Source organism: Falco punctatus (genome assembly GCF_963210335.1).
Source record: "Falco punctatus genome assembly, chromosome: 10".
In the NCBI taxonomy this organism is placed as follows: domain Eukaryota; kingdom Metazoa; phylum Chordata; class Aves; order Falconiformes; family Falconidae; genus Falco; species Falco punctatus.
Window position 1 is genome coordinate 32,264,651 of NC_137590.1, and position 22,586 is coordinate 32,287,236.

Sequence of the window (22,586 nt, forward strand, 5' to 3'; positions counted from 1 at the left end):
GCAGCACTTGTCAAGGAAAGACAAAGAAAACAAGGTCAACTGAACTAAAATAGAACACAAAGAAAGTTCTTAAAAAAATTTATACTATATATATATATATATAGATTTTGGTTACATTGCTGTAGTGAACTCTCATGAAGTTTCATTGAATACTTGGCAGCTCCAGCTGAGGTAGCTGGTTTTATCTAAAACAAAAACTGGCACCTGCAGCAGCGCTATTTTAACTCTACACCTGATACACACTTAAAGGTGATTTACTGGAAAGAGTAATTAGGAAGAAAACAGTACTTAGCTATCACTCAAGCCTGTTTACTGCCTATACTTTTGATGTGAAAAACATCAACACTTTTTTTTTTTTTAAGCGCGGGCTAATTAGTTTAACAGTTTTCTGTTATTATTTTTTAATAATACACCCGTGGGTATAAGAAGAACCAACATACCAAGTACTTTTTTTCATTAAAATCACACACTTTTGGGAAGTATTGCTTGATATCCAAGCAAAAAAGATGTAAGTCAATTGACTCTAGCAGTCTAGAAAAACGTTAAACAGTATTGAAAAGTATAAAAGCTGCTTCAAGGGTAATTCCAAAGATTAAAAAATGGACTTCCAAACAGAATCAGTAAGCCTTAAATTTCTTGACCAATGTTAGATAAGCATTAAAAAAAAAAATACTAAAAGTTTTCTCCCTCCTGAATCCACATGCTGATTATAATTAGATTTTAGCAAATTTATAAGGTACTAATTCAACAGGTTATCCGTATTTTAAAAATCTTAACCTGCAGCACAGAGCCCAACTGTCTGTCCTGCCACTTGACACAAGGTGACACTCTGAATTGATGCATATATATACATCACTTTATTTTTTCACGCTTTGATAGTAAAGCAGTTATGAGATTTTCAAATGACAAAAGCATTCCAGTGTGCATTCCACGTCTTGGTACAATTTATGTAATTTTGAAAAGGGAAAAGAGAATCCTGGAGACCATGGGAATCCTAGGACCTCTTCATTAACTAAATTAATATACGGAGACCTTTCAATATGTGACACACACACTCGGGCTTTGAGTGCACTGATCTGATACAGAGGAGTGAATGGACGTTTGGAACAGGAACAGAAAGTAGAAAAACACCCAATCAGCATTCTTTACCTTTAAGTGGAAAACTATTATCTATAATTTATGTTGTGTAGCTGTTTATGAATTAGAGGTAACTGAGGGCTGCACTTCACTTCCTGGCTCTTCAATTGCAGCAAAATTTAAGAAGTTTTAAGTATCCACTGTGATTAAAAACAGGCAAAAAAAAAAAAAAAGCAGCACTTTAATCTCACTTTTTCTATCTGCAATACAGTAACAACATTAAAGGGATTTGATTAGTCAATCCCATATTGACTGCCCCCCGAGACAAACACCTGAAAAATACCATTCTGCACTGCTGAAAGAGAAAGTAAGTTTTCTTATATATTGTCTCTGCAAAACACCATTCTGATTTGCACTAAACCTATCACTAGCACATATTTTCCTTTAACTTCAGAAAATGCCATTTGGCAGTCTATGTAAAGATGGGCCCATTACTAACCTTTTTGTATCTCCTTTTTGGACTTTTACCCAGTGCTCCACTTGAGCCATGTTACTTTTCCTTTGAATCTGTTTATCTGGATTTGTTCTGGGAACAAACCCTCTTTTATACGAGCTGGTACCATTCTGCTGCTCCACTAGGCCAGCACTCATACTTAATGAACTAGGAAGCGTTCCATTCTTCTCAGCTGGCTGAGGCTGAGCTACTTGGGACCACGATGCATTCGTTAAGTCTGGAAATAATGAATCAGCTTCTCTTAACGCATGCTTAGCCTTTCCCTTCTTAGTTTCCAGAGTTTCTTTTCTGTGGCTATAATGCTCCTCCTCCTCTTTTTCTCTTCTTATCTCTTCACGTTTATCATATCCAAGCATTTCAGCTGATTTTTGATAACTTTCTTTCGTATCCGTAATCTCTGCTTTCACACAATCTTTGCAGGCATCCACGTGATTGACTTGGGGAACAGCTTGCTGATCTACTTTTTCACTTTCCCTGAAAACAAAATACATTTCAGTAATGAGCACTGCTAAACCGCTAAAAGCTGATGTGGTCTTGTTACTATTTTAGAAAGGATACCCACAAAAGCACATTCTCCAAGCTGTGATAGTTTTGACATGTTAAGAGAGAGATGCTCAGCAAAACTCCCATTGTTACCCCAGTTAGACAAAAGATACCTTTAGAGTGCTACCAAAAAAGCAGAAATTATTTATATGCATCCATAAAAATGACTGAAAACACTAATATTGTATGAAAGAAGTGTTCAATTTGTGTAATATTAATGTACAAAAACCTGTACAAAATAAAGTCTTCCTATCCTAGGAAACACTGAAAGCCAAAAAACCAAAACCAAACTGCCAACTGCTCGTTGCAAAGTAAAAGTCGTCTTCCGTATCTTTGCAGATGCCTTGAGGACTAGTCATTTCTGGCCAAGAGGACAGAAAAATATCTACATTTGAGTCAGTACTATCATTGTCCAGGGCATTTTTAACTTGGGGGATATTCCTACAAAAAATAAAATAATAAAAAACCACCTCCATTGGTCCCAATACATATTGCAATGCACACTGGTTTACTTATTTATCTTATTGCCTAAATATTTAAAAAATTCCGTATCAGAAATCTTGACATTAAACTTACAACACACTGTAAAATGTCTAAGGATCCTAAAAGTTTTATGTTGCTTTTGACGCATAACATACTTCATTTGCAATTTTCTTCATCTCTTTACAATGATAAGCTTCTCTACAACATTTTTTTTCTGTTACAATTCAATGGAGCATCACTGATCTTGGAGTAGCACCTCATCTTCTCTGAAACTAAGTTCAGCTTCTTTAAAGCTTTATGGAAAGTGAATTCTGAATAAGTGCCATGAAACAATTGTTTTCACTTTAGTCTACTTAGTGTCTCAAAATGAATATTTTACTAGGAGGAAGGACACTTGGATCAATACTTCTAATGTACCAGACTTCCCCAATTTTTCTTTCAATTATTCCTATCCTTATGAAGAAGATAAAGAAAAAAACCCAAACCACCCAGGTAACAGGTTATATGTTATTTGAATTTAAATTAAATCCAGAAAGTTTTAACATAAAATTATACAGGATGCAAAACTCTGGAAGAGATGCTGATTTTATTTTTTGCTTATATGTGATTTGCCAAAAGCAAGCAGTAGAGCAAGATACTCTGAGAAACTGCACCATGACATTTTAATCCTCACAGACCCAACACTTCAAAGCAGGGTTGTCTCACAGTAGAGTCTTTCACAAGGAGTTGTAGGGGAAGAATCACATTCCAAAGTCAAAACATCAAGAAAGCTACATCAGTTTTAAGAAAAGGGGAAAACTGGAAGCACATGAAGGCGCAGCTGGCTTTGTTTGCCTCTAGCACTAATTAAGAACAATGGAACAAAAGACATCCTTCTTTTCTAACAATGCTTTTCTTCTATATGGAGAAAAATATAAAACACTCTTACAAGTAGTAAAGGCCACCAAAGTAAAAAAAACCAAAAAACAAAACCAACAAAAAAAACAGTTAACACCTGCATATATTAGTCAATATCCATAACTTTAAACACATGATTTACTCATCTTTAACATTCTTTTCCATCTTAACAGCATTTTAATCCCAGTTCTAAACACTCATTTGAAACAACTAGTCACTTTTCTGACTTTTCCTTTTTATTTATCTCCCCTCAAGGCTGCCAACTGGCTGTTGCAGGTGTATGGATTTGCTCACAAAATCTGTAACTTTTTAACTGAAATTCCCTAAAAAAATTAAATATATACAGAAATTAATCCATGTCAGTAAATGTGGGCACACAATTTGCTTGTAAACACTAATACCAAACACCAGGTTTTCTTAATTAAGGTTAGTTAACTGATTTGCAGTAGAACATAAATTAGAAATAATTATTTCTTTAAAACGGGAATTACTTTCATGCACACATTTATAAATATCTCATTCAGAAATCACCCCCAACCTGATTTTATTTATATATATATATTTTAAAATTTTACATATATATATAAAACATTTTTTTTTAAAAGCTAACAGTTTCGTCTATTGAACTTACCTCTTTAGTGAAGAGCGTGTTTGCATAAGAGCAGCCTGATTCATAGCCCTGATCCAGCCATTCATATCCTCTTGGGTATCTGCACTGAAGTAGTACGTCCGCATCCCTGAATGCTCTGCCTGAGAGCCAATAACAGAATTCTTATTATAAATATATGCCCGCATACCTGTATGAACAGCCTGTAAGAACAAGGAAAAGAAAAGAATGTTAGACAGTCCTTTCATTTTTTCCCCCAGAAAAGCTCCTGTAACTTTTCCTGCTATCTTTTTAAAAAGCTTTCCAGATTGTTCGACTGTTTCTTGAATTTAGGGTAGAATTATTACACTGCCACAATGGGCCACTGTGTAGCAAACTCAAATGACACACTCTGATTTTTACTGAAATTCCTCTACTTCTTTCTCGCACTATTAAGCTAAAAGCGCAGTGCTTCTGTTTTTCATAGTAGGAAATTTCAGCTTTTCATTTTCTCTTAACTAATGTATTTAATTTGCCATAAATACCATACAAAACAAATTAAAGAAATTCTCTCCGAGACATGCATGAGCAAGCCAATTTTCCCAGGTCATTTAATAAAGCAATTTATTCAGACAAAACACAGACAGAAATCTTAAAATTCAAGCAATTAAACTGCTTATTTAAGAACTGATTATAATGCTGTTAAGATATTTTGGTTAAAGCGTGCACTTGAACCTTTATATTAGCTGCAAAATCACAAGACTTACTGATAAAGTTAGTAATACTGGTAGAATTATCACAGCACATAAAATGTTGACAAGTATCTCTGCTCACCAAAATACTCCATGAAATTCCACTGCAAACTAAAGTTACTTCAAAATTCCTCTATATTCAGTACTCAATATGGAATGTCTTTGTAACTCTAGACTAGTTAAATTCAATCAAATCTCATCCACATTTGTACAAGCAATAGTATAGATTTTACTAACTCTTATCAGTCCTGCAACACTTAACTACATTTCCTCAAAGTTACTTTACTGATGTGCTTGAGATTAGTAGGGAGAGATGCATCCCCTCGCTTTCCAAAAAACTGAAGACAGTATACTCTGCTGGAAAACTCACGTAATGACATCAAAATAAAATTGGTAATTTAAACCACTTTTTATAAAACTAAACCTGCTATCACATGCAAGTGATGATGAATGAATGAATGATAATGATGATAAAAAGCTGATGACATGAAACACTGCTGAGATAGGGTTGGGTTTTTTAAAAGGAAAAGAAATTATTTTCAACTTTTCTTTTAAAGGTTACACATATTTAAAAAAATCTTCCCTAAATGACAGATCTTTTTATTTTGATTAAATCCTCTCCCCCTCAATACTCAAATCTAAAAAATCCTCACAACAGTCTATAATCACAGATGGCTTCAGAAACACAGCAATGGTTTTGCCAAAACCCAGGCTATTTAATCCGGGGCACACCTCCCTAAATGTTATAATTTCAGCTGTTTACTCTGAAATTTCCCAAATCACCATCATCTTAGAGACTCGTATCAACATCTCCAAGGAGCAAAACATTTGCTGGCTATTAGAGTGCTTTAAGTTTTGTGGAACATTTAATCCCTTTCTATCACAGCTTGTTCTTATAAATGGGTGAAACGTGGTCTTTCCCTCCTGCACCTCAAGCAAGGAAGCCTCAGGATGTTTTGAGAACCCGCAGTAGAAAGGCTGAGACTGCAGCAAAGCAGCCTAATAGAGAAAGGAGGAAGAGGAGGAAAAGGTTACACAGAGAAGTTCCAAGACTCTTTCCTGCTCAAAAGAGTCTCTGCTTCCCAACAGCGTTGGCTAGTAAGGGAATACAAGGTGGCTCCTTCTCCCTTCCCACTAGGAAAATAGACTTACATACATGAAACAGCTGCTCTGACCAATTGTGTTTTTAGGAATCAAAGGGTTTTCTTCATGTTTGCCTGGCTGAGTTCTTTGTGTTGGAGTATTTTTTGGTTTTATTGGGTTTTTTTGCCATTTAGAGAGTATAACAAATGGTCAAACCAAATATGATCTAGAAGCATTTGATTCATTGCAATTTATGGTTAGCATCCAGTGTAAGAAGAGACCAGAAACTGGCAGCTCCAGATGGAAAGGAAAACAGTAATTTACATGCTAAACCTTATAACTAAAGGGTTCTTCCACTGACCACGTTGAGCCCATAGAAGCGTGATGCTAGAATTCAGAAGTGACTCCTACAGAAAATCAGATTACACGTGGCCTGCTGCAGGTGATAGTGGGACCCCACCATCCACTGGTTATATACTTGCTGAAAAAACTAACTGCAGAGCGTACACATCAATAAATGGATTTAACAGCTGTCTGTCTTAATTGCCCTGTACGTCCTGATCAACATTGCCTTTCAGGTTGTTTTCCAGCAGTGCATGATGAACACAGCTGAAACATTGCCTAAGAAGCTGTAGGTGAAAGCAGTATAAAAATGTGAAGTATGTTGCACTGCTCTCCCCTGAGACTGGAGCCATCAGGGCCATAAACATTCATAGCTGCAGAACGGATAACCGAGGTGGTGTGTTATTCTCAACAAACATGACATTCTGACGCTCATAACATATACAACCGGTTAAAGGAAAATTCCAATATATTTCAGTTATTTATTAGTACTGTGTTTTATACGCAAGAAAGCCACTTTGTGCCGATGTGCTGTAGCAGTCACTGCTAGCAGACACAGAAGTGAGCGGGTTTGGATTTGTTTGGTCTTTTTATTTTTTTAAAGCAATAGCTATTAGGATGACTACAGCATACTAAAAAGCCTAAAACACAGCACATGCGCGCACGTACACCATACACACAACAAAGAAAAAATAATATTGGTACCTATTCATGCATTCAGATGCCTTAATGTGGATAGACTGAGAAGAAAAGCAGTCTCTCTCCCATAATGCACAGAAGGAGAAATGGACAGTAAACCCCAAGAGCATATCAATAAGACAAAGCAAGGACAAAAGGTTAAACAAGTTAAAATCATGAAGATTCACGTTTCCAAAGAAAATACTTAACAAAAACTATACTAAAAGTAACTAAGGCTTAGAGCTGTTCTGCTCACCTCCAATAATTCCAAATTCCTAGGAGAGAAGCAGCCACAGTTCATAGGACAAAGGGATGGGGAAGGGAACATCTTTCTAATAATTGTAATCTTTCAAAGTCAGTCCTCTCAGTAAGCTATAACATACAGGAAAATCTCCCTTGTCCTGAAGTTCGATATTTATGACCATTTCTGAGCAAAAATTGAAATAGTAGTCTGAGTCTTCACTACAAACACAACAGCAGCACACTATAATCTAACTCATCTTTCACCCTCAAATAACACTGAGTTTTTTCAGGACTTTAGAAGCTAGAACCTTCCCTCTTTCAAAGTCTAAAATGACACCTCTCAAATTTATAGGCCTTGGCATTCCTGTACCTGACTTCCCAGACTCAGAGAAGTTTTAGAAGCAATATGGGAGCCTAAGGAAGCAACAATGATCCAGAGAATCTTAAGGAACAAACTAAATCAGGGTTTTTTCAGGAAAACCAGTGAGATCAAAGAAACAGATAAGAAGTTTGCCCTGGTCCCTGCAGGTCTAAGCAATGAACAGATACTTCCATTAATAAGTCTTAAGAGTGTCAATAATGATAAGATACTAAAAAAAAAAGCTGCAGTAGCATCTTCTGGAAGCAATGGTTTGGCCTGGCTTCCTAGGCTCTGAATGTCCTCATGCTGAAAGGGTGTACTTTTGAAAAAATGTAAAAGGCAGTTATCAAAATAAAAAGGAATAATTTGTGTCTCCAATGCTACTTCCTACCTCTGAAAAGATCATCTGAACGTCCTTCATTAACTTTATTTTGTACCAAGATAGGCACCTAAATACAAGCTTATACTTGCACACATTGTCTTTGCATGAAATTTTGTTGTTTTCTTAACAGCAAATTTGGTAAGCCTTCTGAGTTTCTCTTTTTTGAATTACTGTCAGATTCATATAGATGAGTTTTCATTCTGTATTCTCTCATACATTTTAACACATAGAAGGACCAATTTAAATTAGCTTTTGTGACAGAGGACAATGAGGCTTCTAAAGAGACCATGATAACATGAACCTTCATAAATAGATACTATTCATGTCTAAAATTGTTGTATTCTCTACTACTCACAGGGAGTATATCCAGCTATATATTAAAGATGCACAAACTTTTTCACATTAAAATCCATACATTGGATTTGTGCTCCCTTACATGTTTCTCAGCAAAAAAATACTGTATTAAAAAATATAGCAATTAGATTAATTAAATATCTTTAAGATGTTACCTACTGAACTAAATATGCAGTAAGAATCCTGGGTTCTAAAAAGCTGTCACACAGCTTAATGGCAGTAGCTTACAGCTCGTCACAGCAAAAATAACAATGTGAAAACATCGTTGAGATAGATACTTAAAAGCAGAGTTTCTAAACGAAACAATTTCACATACATACTGCCACACTTCAAAGTAGGTTTTTGATTGCATGTGGCCTGCCTGAATGCAGCTCTGCAGGCCTGGAATTATTAAACACCCAGAGAAACACAAAAGCTTAAAGCTGGGCCTCAGGGGATGCTAAAAGGAAAAGAATTCTGATAACTCCTACGGTGTATGTACATTTTAAGTTAGCAGTGTTTAACATATATCCTAGTGAGCACGCGTTTTACAAACCTTCTAACTGCATCATATGCAAAAACACCCAAACTAATATGCTGATTTTTTTTTGCAGTTTGATGCCTTCTCTAGCATCAAAACCTCACTGTTACTTCAAAGAGCCACTTGATAAGGAAGCCCATACCTCTGTTGTAACAGAGGATTTACAACAATCTGAATAAATGACAGGCCAAACGTAAAAAGTGACATGGCACATTCTCCCACTCATTCAGGATGTAAATGTGAAAAAGCCTTATCTTTATTTTGGGCTTAATCTCCTTCTGTTTTCTATTTCTGGCTGCACTACGTCGCGAGACAGAATGTCCGTCTGCGCTCTGGATATTGAAGTGTACTGACAAGATTAGATAAAGGTAATGGCTGGTGAGTGATGGAATGCCAGTACGGCCGTGCTCCTGCCGCCCTGTGCCCACAGCCCACTCCATGACGACCGAACATCAGTGTTGGATGGGGTCCATGCGACAGGAATCACAAAATCTTCCTGCCACCCTAGGAGCTGGTTCTAAACAAAAGGAACCTGAAGCATCTAGTCTGCAGTCAATCATCAAACACCTAAAGCGAAGTTAAGATTGGCCCAACAAACTCATACATGAAATGTATGTTGTAGGTTTTTTTAATATAGATTTCTAGCATAAAGTTTCTTTTGCTATTTTTATGTCAACTATTCAGTAATAACCCTATGTTGAAAGTCTCAGGTTACAGGCTCATACTGATTTTCAGAAAAAGACTCAGATTAAAGACATGGTAGAGCTCATATAGGTATAATACTCTAAAAAGAACAGGGGAAGTCTGCATTTGCTTCTGAAAACATTTAATCATGATCACACCATGGATTGTACTCCACAGGAAAGGCACAACTTGGCAGTGGTGACTTGAGAGCTCGCTTATAGAACATACTGCTTGGAAACTACATATATGTGCGTGTGTATATACATACACATACGCGTACATGCACACACACACGCATACATACATACACTTATCACCAATAGTGTTAAACTGGTTAACAATCCTAATATACATTCGATTAACATTTGCACACCCTTTCAATAAAATAAAAAGCAGATTTTTTTTTTTAAACTCAAAGCAACTAGATGCTATTGCTACATTCCTTATCTCCTTCCCCAGCCTGCACTAACATTCAAGAGAGTTAGAAGCCTAGAAGTACACTGGGTCCTCCTCTTTCAGTATGTGCTTCTTCCTAGTAAAAGGCTCTACGAGAGGAGGGCTCTATAAATTACACTCATTAATTATTGGAGTGGAATGCTTTTCTTAAAAAGAAGGTCCCCTTCTAGCTTCTCCTGCTATCTTACGCCCAATGAATTTGAAAAAATACAATAAATATTGCCAAAGTGCACTGGGTCTTTTTTTAAACACATTTCCCAAGTTAATACTTGTTTAATAAATGTCAAACCACTACCCACTTCAAAAACAGAAGCAAAAGTAGTAAAAGACAGTCTACAGTTTTAAAACACTACAAAAAAAAAAAACCAAAATGCAAAAGGAAGTCTAAACTGAGCAGACGTTCTTCGTCATTTCAGCACAGAAAAGATTTAAACAAAGTTTTCTTCTAGAGCTCCTAAAGTATACCTGATCAAAACCCAATTTCTAAATTTCCTTTTTTTTAAGTACATAGTTAATTTGCTTGACAGAAAAACAAGTTCTGCTTCAAGTACTGGTAGAATTTAAAACTGCAACATACACTGAAGTTTATAAACTTTGCCTTAGTGCTGCAGTTCAGACAAAACAATTGGAGCCAGGTTTTTCCACTGTCAAGAAGAAAAGTATGTTTTACTTCCATTTTCGTAGTTTTTTATAACAAAAATAACTGTAAATTACACAATCCATTACAAAACCAATCTCAAACAAAAATATTTTTTCTTACATGTCACTTAGGACAAGTATTGCTCCCCCCCAAAAAAGGGGGGAAAAACCTTGTTACTCTTACTCCCCTTGAAATGAGGAAATTAAACATCAGAAGCTACAGCACTGTCACCTTCCAACTGTGAGAACTGAGCTGATTATTTTACTTTTAAAAAAATACAACAAACGCCAAACCAAACTACCATCAGTCCACTATGAGTGGACTTTATATAGTACTCTATATAAAGAATAAAAAAAGACAACTTCTCTTTGAATGTGTAAACAATACTGGAACAACTTACCAATACTAATTTCTGATTTTAGAAACAGGATCTTTACTCAGATCTTTACTCACAGACACCTTACTAAGCTGTAAAGACACTGACATTGTAACAGATGTATGAATGGCACTTTTTTTGCTGCTTATGAATTGACATGTCATGTGTGAACAGGCAGTCAACAAAGCTGTCTACTTTTTGAAAAAAGTAATAAATAATATAGGAAAGCAGAAGATGTTTCTGTTTACAACAGCAGCTTTTCTAATGCAAATAAACATTTTAAAATACAATTAGCTAACAAGCTTTTTCACTGTACCTTAAAAGAAAACTTGCGATTGATGCGATCTTCAGGTCCAACTGGCGATATGACGTAACTAGGCAATGGTATGCTGCCCAGAACAGATTCTTCTCTGCTGTCTGTTGAAAAAAAATAAAAAAATAGAATCTCACTCACTGCACTTTTCAGTGGGTTAACAATACATTCTCCTTTACGGACACACAGACAACAGGCATTAAGCAGAAAGAAGAGCAGTTCAGACTGGATGTAAGGAAAAGCATTTTCCTCACGAGGACAGAGCACAGCAGAACAGGCCAACGAGGGAGGCTGTGCCATCTCCATCCTCAGAGGTTTTCCGTGCCAGACTAGATTAAGCCCCGAGCAACCCAGGCTGGCTTCTTCCCTGACCATACTTTCACCAGGCGGTTGGACTAGACACTTCCTAAGTCCTTTCTGACCTGAATATTTTTATGACTCAACACCAATAATATATGGAGAAAAATGTTTTCTTCTTAAAGAAAAAAGACTGATTTTTTTTTGAAGAAAACCAGGTTTGGTTTTTGTGAAGTTTTTTTTTTGCAAGTGTTGATTTTTCAGTTTCAGACAGAAAAATACACTTAAAGAATAAAGCTTATTGTGACAAATGAACTCTGACAGGCTGCATAACATGATGGACCTTCCATTTAGCATTCTACATCTACGCTAATTGCTGTAATTAGGAAACCTCTATTACTGATGGCTCTAAAGTGATCAGCAGCAGAAATACAGTGCCTAGAAATATGAATTCAAGATTCATAATCTGTAATGCCTTCCCCAAGTTGTACCACACTACACCCTATTCAAAACTTAAAAATAACCTTACATAATACTACTATTGCTATTTCAGCCTGTGATCACATGTTACCTTTTTTGGTAGAAATACGGGACTCAGAAGTTCTCACTTTTACATTGTCCCTTGGATTAAAGCTGAACCAATGCTTTGATCTGGTCGTAGTGCGTTCTCAAAAGATCAGCTGTGCAAGGTCAAACAAGTAGGTAACACAACATAGACCAGCAATCAGCTAAGTCTTAAACCGGTATTGCAGCCAAACGTTTTGCAACATAAACCTTGGCATGTATCGAAGATAAGTTATGTGGCAAAAGATCATACAGGAACTCCTTGTTCCCCAACTGTGGCCTGAAATTTGCTGTGCATTAAAGACATGGATAAGTAATTGTTTCACTACGCATCTTCTCAGGATAACTAATCCAAAGAGTTCAATTAATTTATGCTTGCAATGTGATTTGAACAAGTGAACTGCTACAGACTAAGTCGAAAGAGCTAGTATCTACTCACCTTTGTAGTAAAACAAACAATAATCAGCAAGCACAAACCATCGCCTCTTCCATAATCTCATCCCAGAGCTATCCTGAAATGCAAATGTGTTTTCATTTAAGGACAGTTAACAGCTTATCACACAACACTGTACCAGCGAGTAGTTTACCAGAAGTTTACCTAAATATGGTATTAATTGCAAAAACAAGCGTTTTATATTTTAGCAAAATATTATGTACTAAAAAAGGTAAGAGGCAAAACATCCAGCTATAAAATAATCAGGGAAGAATATTCAAACTGCTAATTTTCCTTAAGTAATTAAACCCGCATCCCAAAGAGCATTCAGATTAACCTGATAGACAACCAATGCATATTTTATCTAGACAGATTTATCTGCCATAAAGAAACAAAGTATGCATCTGGATGGCACGAACTCCAGCAGGGACTGCCTGTAGACCAAGATGAAAATCACTACACAGCTGTGAAGTACGACCTCACATTTCAGGCAATGATCCCCTATAATTCTGCAGTCCATCTCCCATATGGTACTCATGCCTAAAATGTAATTTAATCAAATATTCCTTAGGAAATAAAACAGGGTGCATAATGTGCAAATTTTAATGAAGTATAATGTAATATGCCTGTGGAGATCTCTATGTATCTATATCTACATATAATATATACCACCTTGTCAAAATTAGTAATATTTACATAGAAATTTATTTTAGAAGCTTGCAAAATTGCCAGACTGTAACCTGAGCAAGCACTACTTACTCAGCTGAGGTAGGCTTTGATAAGACCAGTAGCAAAGAAAGCATCTTCAGGCTTTAAGACAAAATGCAATAGCCACAGTGATGTTGTATATACTATCTCCCTTCTTCTTTCTGCAGTCATATTAAGTATGCAAGGACTTTATTACCTTTTCTTTTTCATGCTGCAATACTGTCAACACACACTGTGTCCTAGGTCTGATTCTGTCCTGAAAACTAATGGACTTGTGTAGTGGATGTCAACAGAGCTGGTAGCAGAATACGGCTCTCCATGCAGGAGGAAGCAGATGGCTGTCAGCGATTTCACCCTTCTGTACATATAGAATCATAATCGTGTGCCTTAGATTTCAGCCTTCTCCTACCCATCCCTAAACCTAGCTGCTGGATCTCTGGTGATAATCTGATGGATGCCAACTCCCTAATTAGAAGCAGGGAAGTATTCTCATACAACGAACAGCTTTATTTACTTTTTGCATTCAAGGACATGCTTCTGTCAGCTTAAGAGCTCAAGATGGAGCAGCTGCAAAATTCTGTTTGTTGAATGAAATCCTACAATCCAGCCTCTGCTTGGACACTGGTCTTGGTGACAGCAAGGTGTGGTGAACAGGTCCCTATCTTCCTTCATTTTCTCCCTCCTGCTTCTGGAGAACAAAAGGCATATGGGTTGGAATTAAGCCTTTGCCAGGTATAAGGGCAGAGGTGAGCAGAAGGAGTAGGTCCTTCACAGCCACCCTTGGGTTTATAGTGCGTCCTGAGGGAGACTGAGATCAGCACGGTAACAAGCCAGCAGGATGAAACAGGGAAAATAACCAGATTTAGACAACAAAGTTATGGCTTAACATTTAACCATGATGGTGATGTTCATTTATTATTGTTTCCACTTCTGAACCAAAACTGTATGCAAAACTTGGTTTTCACAGTTAAGTACCAGACCCTCATTACAGAAGCTTGTGGGAGTACCCAGCGCTGCCCTGCATCGCCAACATTCCAGCTTCTGCTTTTTCAGTTACTTGGAAGGCACTTGATTTTATTTGTTGATGGTACTGAAGTATATGAACAGAAAAGCTGATTACATGCCATACCTGTTTGTGTAGCCAGCCTCTTACTATAACAGGAACATTGGGATTCCTCCTGATAGCTTGATCCCTCTTTCCAAAGCTATGAACTTTGTTTCCAGTCTTCACAACCTATAAAGAAGTATAATGTAGCAGTGGTTTTTAAACGACAGAGACTCATTTCTTATTACAAATAACCTCACTGCAATAATTCATACTTCATTACACAGTAATGAAGTATTTACAGCATTTTCAAGGCCAAGTAAATAGACAATGATATTTACAACATAGCAAAGTCAATCCTTCCACGTTCATCAACATATCAGTGCCAGGACAGTCTGCCAGCTCCCAGCTGAACAGCAGGAGCACTGGTGACTCAAGTCAGAAAGGCAGCACTGCTGAAGTTTTAATGTGCTTGGGAAGTATTTCTGGGTGCACTAGAAGAGCTGCATGCAAGTCTCTCATGTACGGGATTTTGTGTGCACGAATCCTACTCTTGCTTTTCGTTGTTTGGAGGTATTTTTGGTTGGTTTAGGTTTTTGTTCCCCATTTAAATTAAAACAATATTGATAGCTTAACAAAATGCTTGGACTTCGACCCTGCAAACAAAAGAAGACAGAGTGATGCTGCTAAGGAGGAAACCTAGATGGCAGTAAGTAAAATTACAAGGACTAGGTAATGGTTTACGTTTCACTGCAACCTCAGTTTTGACTCACACAGGCAAAACTATTTTAAAAACAAACAAGGAAAGCCTACCAGTCTGTGAAAAAGACAGTGAGACTCTCTGGATGAATAATCTGCCTGCTCTTTTCCAATCTCAGCACAGTTTGCTACTGCAATTGCTTTAGGAACCTGAGGTGCACAAACTACCCTTACAGTTGTTCCTGACTTCTCCAAGGAAAAAGCTGTCCAGGTGCACTCTCTGTCTCCTTTCTACCATGTCTCTCCTTTGTTTGAATCTCTCCTCTCAGCTGGTCAGGGTACTGATGCTCTGTCAGCTGCAGACAAACAGCAGCTCTGGAAATGAGCACATTTGCCATATGCAAGGGATGACACCATAGAAATCTCTCAGCATACTGCTTCTGCCAGTCAGGCAACATCTGGACTAGAAGACAGCATGCATAATAATAAAATATTCTAGCAATGTATGATAACTTTAAATGGATTCTGTTCATTTTGAGGCCAGGCTTTACCAATCTGCACTGAATTTCACATACTTTAGTAGACCTAAGCATACATCTTAATGCAGCGTTAAGATAATAGCAGTAATCAGTAAGAAAAAAAAAATAATCCTCTTTTTCTTTGGTGCTATAGCATACAAACACTTGTACAGAGGTAGCAAAGGGCAGATTTTAGTAGGTGGTTTCCCCACAGTGTGTTTCCCAGGAAGCAGCATGCTGCTTTCAGGCTGCTGAGAACTCGGGTGAGCTGCATGTCACAGTCAGCTCTGTGAAATGCCCCGGACACTGGGGAGATGGGAAGAATGCCAAGTGTGGGCTTTTCCCTAGCAGTGACACCTCCGTAAGAGCCTGCACAAGACAAACGCACAGCCCAGGGCAGCACAGAAGACCACACAAGCAGCCCAGCTGCCTCGGCACCGCACACTGTAAACAGCACCAGGCTCCTGAACAGATGCCCCTGCCGTTCAGCTGGCTGGAACGAGTTCACCATAAAAGCCAGGTGAGGATGGGATCACCAGGATGTCCCGGTCCATTTCTCCACCGTACCTGTGCTAAGGCACTCTGCTAACCGGCTGCAGAGCACTAGCCTTGTGAAAACATGGCGCGTCAGTTATCCCCATATCTCTCCTGGAACTCATGTCCAGACCTATAAGCAGCAAGTCTGACACTGAAGGAAGGAAGATGATGCTAGGCATTCTGTGTCTGCTATTGAAAAAATCACGAAAAAGGACTTGTGAACCTGTGTCCAAATATCACTGCAGACAAACACACAAACATGTATCATGAAGGCAGCCAAGCTCTGGATGACCCTATGATCATCAGGCCAAGCCACATATATTTTTATATTTATATATTTATAAATTTATAATATAAATATATTACATTCCTTATATATTTTATCTACACATTTAAGGTGAACGAAAAGTAATCAACACAGTTAAGGTTTTAAAAAACTGTTGCTAAGGGTTAGATGCAACAGTTACATTACAAGGGCGACGGGAAGAAAAAATAATAATAAAAAAATAGGAGGCCCAAACTGTTTAAGGCTCTGAAAATCAAAAAACTCTGCTTTGCACCTGAACAGAAATCAACTTACAAAATGTACAGAATTTAGATTCCTAACTTTTCTTTCTCATGTTTATCCTAGGAAAGGTGGATGAACTAAGGAACGGTTAAAGTATAGCTGATCTAGCCTTACAGTAGGGTTTAAATTTGTTATTTTCATCAGAACCCCTGTCAGTGATGAAGCACTGTGATTCTCTGACCTTATTTAATTTATATAAAAAAAAATAATCACAGACGACAGTATACAAAAGCCACCCTTCAACTTGGTCAAAAGACCAAACAATTTCTATTACACAGGAGAGGGACATTTTGCCCAAGGCTATGTATTTCATACCAATACAATACCTATAACAGACAAAAAAAATAATTTTATGGTGCTTTATGTAATTGAAATTTTCATATCATCTGTAGTATTAATCATCTCATTCTGCTCTGGAATAAAACAAAACATGACTGATATTGAATGTCACACCTTGCTTCCACTGGCTAGAATAAAAGCTAGTTTAAAAGAAAAGGTGTATTTTTAAAAGTATTTGTCTTTACTGCAGTAGTCTTTACCTAATTTAAAATATTCTTATATCATTGTTGTGTGTTGAAAAATGGGGTAAGTCAGAGCAGCTGCCTGTGTCACTGAAGACAAAGACGCTGCTTTTGACTTAAGTACACTTCTTATACTGGCTTGTTGATTTTTTTTTGCAAAAACTTATGAGTCGTTCACAAACATGTCAAGAGCCAAAATTTTCAAATCCCTTTTCATCACTGCATCACCTTCTTCCTTACAGAAGCCTCTAGCTGAGGAGGAAAGTTACTAACTTAATTACAAAATGTGTGGTTTGGTGTTTTTTTTTTTCTAAAACTGGACAGTCAAAAAAACCCACAAATGTAGACAGCCTTTCATTTGGAATAGATTTTCTAAATAGCAAAAAGGAAGACTGTAACTTGGTAAAAATATGCAAATATATACACATAAGAGAATACATAACCTAGCTTTCAATCTACAGGAAATTAAAAAAAAACAAAACAAACCCCTACCTGTTTCAGTCATAAACTCTTCCAATCAAAAAACCTCAGTGGTTTAGTAACAAATGAACTCATGAATCCTTCCAGTATCTCTGAGAGGATTAGACAAAATCCTTATTTTTCAGATAGGAAAAACTGAAACTGTCGGAAATTCCTGCTCTTAATATTGAGCATCCATCTACAGCAGCCCTGAGCTAAACGCTGCGCTCCACGCTCCCGCCCCAGAGAGCCCGCACGGAGCCGGCACCATCGCACACCCCCCACTGTTGCCTGTTTCAGCTGTTAGATCCATTCTTCATTTACTTGTTGAAATCCTCACCAGCTCATCTTGGAAAAAATAAACTTCTCTTATGCAGAATCCATCTAAAACACACTCTCAAAATGCAGACTAATAAATACATCATGCTACTGTCCTTTATACTTTCGACTTGGCCAGAGCACTGCGTAGCACCATAGCGTTTACAAGCTTCCATTCATACCACTAGATGCTTTAACAGACTGAATTCCACACATACCTCACTCTAGAGCTGAAACAGATCCTTACTCCTCCATATCCTTCACTTGTAATCAATAAAAATGGTTTTTAACATGGTTAATAATGTAACTGAATTGGCTATGAACAATCAGAACTTCAAGACAGAGATCAATTGAGATGTATCAGCATACCCTTTTGGGTTTTCTTCCCTCAACTCCATCCCTCCTCACATCTCAAAAGGCAGGGTAGACTGCACTGGTCTGAAGTCTTCAGATGACTTATTCAGACAGTGCCAGCATCAAAATGGTGGGGGCCATCCCCAGAATCTATGTGCATTTCTGTAAAACTGCCCATCTCGGGTGTCTCATAAAACGAAGTCTTATATATTTATATGCGTATCAATGAAACCATGACATAGTGGCAAGTATAAGCCTCATTTTGGTTTTGTTATTTTTCTTCCATCCAACACACTCCTCTTGGATGCTGTATAACCGATTCTTAGACAGAACATCGGAAATTCTCTTCCCAAACAGTTACTTTTTATTCCACAAGTTTTACTCAGTCCGAGTTCAGAGAGGAGCACTGCAACAAGCAAAGCAGAAGTCTCCATCTCTTCCATCTGGAGCTGAGAATGACAAACCTGCTGTACAGCTGGGAGCTTACCTTCCCCCTCCACCCCAAAGGCAGCAATTCTTACCTGCCAGCTTTCCGCAGAAGACACAAGTGGAAAGCCACAGACCTGTCCCTGCACCTTCTGATTGGTACTACTTCAACACGCACAGCTCTCTACAAAAATCAGTTGAATTTGGCTAGGATTCCAACACTATACCTACACAGTCCTGTGACGGCATTTGAAGGACAAAATTAGGAAAGCATTTCATAAAAGATAATAATTAGCTACGGGTAAGTAGAGACCTTTGCCATGATAAACAGAACATGTCTCTAGCTCCATGGTTGTGTCTCAAGTCTGCGTCTGGGAATTCACTCTTTGAAAGAATGATCATGGAAGAAAACATTTAGAAATAGATGAAAGAATCTTAAAATCTACTCTCAACGTGCCAAGTCAACCTCAAAATGGAGGATAGGTTATTCACTTGACGGCCTCTGCTCTCATTGCTAGTTTACTTGAATTGATTTTGTGCTAGGCTGTGAAGGAATTCAACAAATCTGACTCTACAGAACAAGGAGTGATTTCAAGCCTGGAAACGCACGCAACGATGCAACAAAGCATATATATCAGACAGATGTTTGTTCTCCATCTTAATCAGAACTCCAGTAAAGTATTTATTGAGGGTCTGCAGCAGGATGGATATTATACAAATTAACTTGGTGGAGAAGCAAAATACAGGCAAGCCCTCTTTCAGAGCTCTACTCAAAGTCTAAAGCTGCATCAAAAAAAATGCCACGCTGGGGAGCCTACCAGAAGCATGTGTAGCCACACTGATAGCGGACTGCAAACAAAATAGAAGCAGAGACCAAAATACAGACCAACGGAAGTTTTGGGAGGTGATGCTGGATATGCTCCCAGCTGCGATGCAAGAGCATTACCCTCCTCTTTAGCGGAGTGGTTCCGAGATCTCCAGTAAAGGATCCTCTAGCATGTGGGTGGCCCCCTAAGTTGTATCCAGTCACCATGTTTGATCTCACTGTTTCGAAAAGCCTGATTAGATCAGGGCAAACACATGACAAAGGGAAGCAGTGGGGGAAGGTGACAAAGCATGCACGCTTTTTGGCAGAAGCATGATCCTGGGTGAGTTAAAGCCAACTGTGTCACTGAAGAATTCCCCAGCTCAAAGCAGAGTATCAGGTCCCCATTAACTGCTGGTTTTAAGAGCAGAAAAATGAGCTTTCTGCCTCTAATGCTGGCTTAAGAACAATTACAATAAGAAGGATAAACACAGTAAACACAAATGTCCAAGTACTGTGGTAAGTTCAACTGTTAAGAGATATCAAAAAGAAATGTATCAAGTAATTCAGGTAACCTACTAAGTTTCCTGTTTTCAGCGATAACTTCATCTAGCACTTCAAAGATAAATGTATTCTTGAGAATTGACACATGACAATCTTTGTGTTGGTCCAATAACCTATACATTTTCAACCTCAAAAAATATATTTTTTTTATCTTTTCATGAAATTGCTTTCATTCTCTCCAATATTTACCCAAGCATATAAAAACATGAGAATAGGATTTTAAGTGATGGCCTCAATAAAAATACCTTTGCAACCAATTTGGCAAAGTCCTTTCTTCAATTCAATTACATAACAGGCTTTAAATTTTTGCATTAAAAAAAAACCACCTTAGAAGTTTAAAAACTGCAAGCAAATTTAAGAAATTTCTCTTATCTCTGCCAATTCTTCCAGTATTTATTTGCTTCTTTTAATCCAGCCCCCTCCCATCTTCACTGTACTGTAACTTACTGTAAGGTCAAAGAAGCATTAAAATAGTTGGTGACACCTCAAGTACAATGCTTTATTATATTTTGTGCCATAATAAACACAGGCCCTTTGTCAATGACAAATAATGAAATTTTCTGTTATTAAACATTCTGTGTGTAAACTTGGTGTCTGCACTGTTTATGCACCACAACAATGGCAGAAAAGGTTCCAAGTTGTTACTAAAAGGAGGAACAGTAATGTTTCAAGGAAAAGTAAGAACTGCAAATTACAGTTCCTGGTATTCTGCAGCAATTTTTGCCATACACACTGGACTATCAAAGACTAGCTGGAACACCAGCATTACGTATACTTACTTCTGTTCTTAAGAAGCCTCTCAAACTTCACCCAAACTCACAATTCTCACAATTTTTTGAATTATCCAAACTATCATGTGGCTATACAGTGCTCTTATGCTGTAAAAAAAGGTTTTTGCTTGGATAGAAGATACTGCCTCTTCTTTAAGGTACATTATTAGACTTCTAGACTAAAGCCATGGCCGTATTAGTGTAAGCATTAAAAGAGTATTTGATTTAAAGCAAATGAAGTTCTAATCATCAAGCTGAAACAACAGCCTTTTTCCTTTACCTTAGAGCCAGGTTTTGTATCAACAGCAGATGTAGTTACTGCAGCGGACGTTTCACTGACCATGCTTGAAGGTCTTTGGTTTATTTGTTGCTTGGACATAGATGAATTCTGCCTAGAAAACAAACACAAACAGATAATCTAAAGCACATGGTTTCAAACAGTCAGCTTTGTCTTTTTTTATTTAAGATTCACAGTAAGCAAATGAATGACAGGCTAGTCAAACATTTCCCATGCATCTGCAACTGCCTTTGTACCACCCCTATTGTTCTGATTTCAGGTATTCCTCAAGGAGATGCTGCCAGTGACATCTGATGATTGGTATTTGTCGACGTATCAGGAGGAAGAGACCTGGCAAAATGTCTGCAAATGCAACAGAGAATCAATATATAACAAGCACTCAGAGAAGATGAGGCTAACGCAGAGACACTAAACTGTGCCCAATTTAGAGGCTTGGCTGAAACATGTTAAAGAGCCAGTGCTGGGGAGGGAAGGACAGGAGTTCAACACTTTGCAATAACAGGCTTCTTACTTAAAATCAAAGTGAGACTAGCCTACTATTAGATCTTTCACTAACTTAATGCTAGATCTTTGAATCTGCCAAAAATATGATTCACACTGCAGTATGAATTATTAAAATACCTTTTAAGTGAAATGGTGCAATTCATGGCAGATAGAAATAAGTAACTTCTGAGTCATACTAACTTCAAGAAATCTTGATAACTAGCTCAGATTCCCATACCCATTTAAAGCATAGGTGAGATCAATCCTACCGTAAGAACCTGTTCAACAAGTAGCAATTCAGTACAGCTGCCCAAATGAAGAAATGAGAGGATAAACGGAAGCACAGAATCTTGTGGAATCCCAGATGCAGGTTGTGAAGAGAAGCCTCGGCTGCCAAGCCCCACACCAATTTGTGGATTAAACCCACAGGTGGTATTTTCAAAAATCATTAACAATGTAGTTTAGCAAATTCTATTTTAGGAACAAGAAGCAATACAGTCATAGAACAACCAAAACAAACCAAACTGCTAACAACCTATGATTTTCCTTTCCTCATCTCAGTAAGTCACCAAAGCCATTTATTAAAAAAAACCAAAAAAAACAAAAAAAACCCAAACATAAAAAAACCCATACAAGACAAGCCAGACTTTACTGTTGCTACCACTGGAATTCAATCCAATTCTGAACAGAACAGAAAACAGAGTAAATCTGAGCAGCTACCACTCATAAGAACAGAGAAGAGTTTGTGGCTGTAGTAGTTCACAGTGTTTAACTGAGGACAAGGTGTTTGCCACCACTGCTTTTCCTCAGCTACAACCTGTACAATTACCTGTCCAAAAGCTTTTATGGTTGATCTGGCATCAGGGAAAACACTTTTTTTTTTTTTTTTTCCCATTTGTGACCACAGACTTTCAATTAAACTTGCAAGAAAGACA

At 37.6% G+C, this 22,586-nt stretch overlaps 1 protein-coding gene across 9 annotated transcripts in view; it reads right to left on the reverse strand.

Annotated features, from left to right (window-relative positions):
• The window catches only part of PLEKHA7 (pleckstrin homology domain containing A7), a 160,138-nt gene that overhangs the window by 38,254 nt on the left and 99,298 nt on the right, over positions 1-22,586 (reverse strand). For 7 of the 9 annotated variants that reach the window (XM_080405488.1, XM_080405487.1, XM_080405485.1 and 4 more), the window contains 6 exons: positions 21,151-21,262; positions 14,416-14,520; positions 12,585-12,657; positions 11,288-11,388; positions 4,146-4,324; positions 1,577-2,065 (listed from right to left, as the gene is read on the reverse strand). In XM_080405488.1, coding sequence (XP_080261614.1) covers positions 1,577-2,065; positions 4,146-4,324; positions 11,288-11,388; positions 12,585-12,657; positions 14,416-14,520; positions 21,151-21,262 — 1,059 coding nt within the window. The other 2 variants (XM_080405486.1, XM_080405492.1) reach the window with 2 other exon arrangements.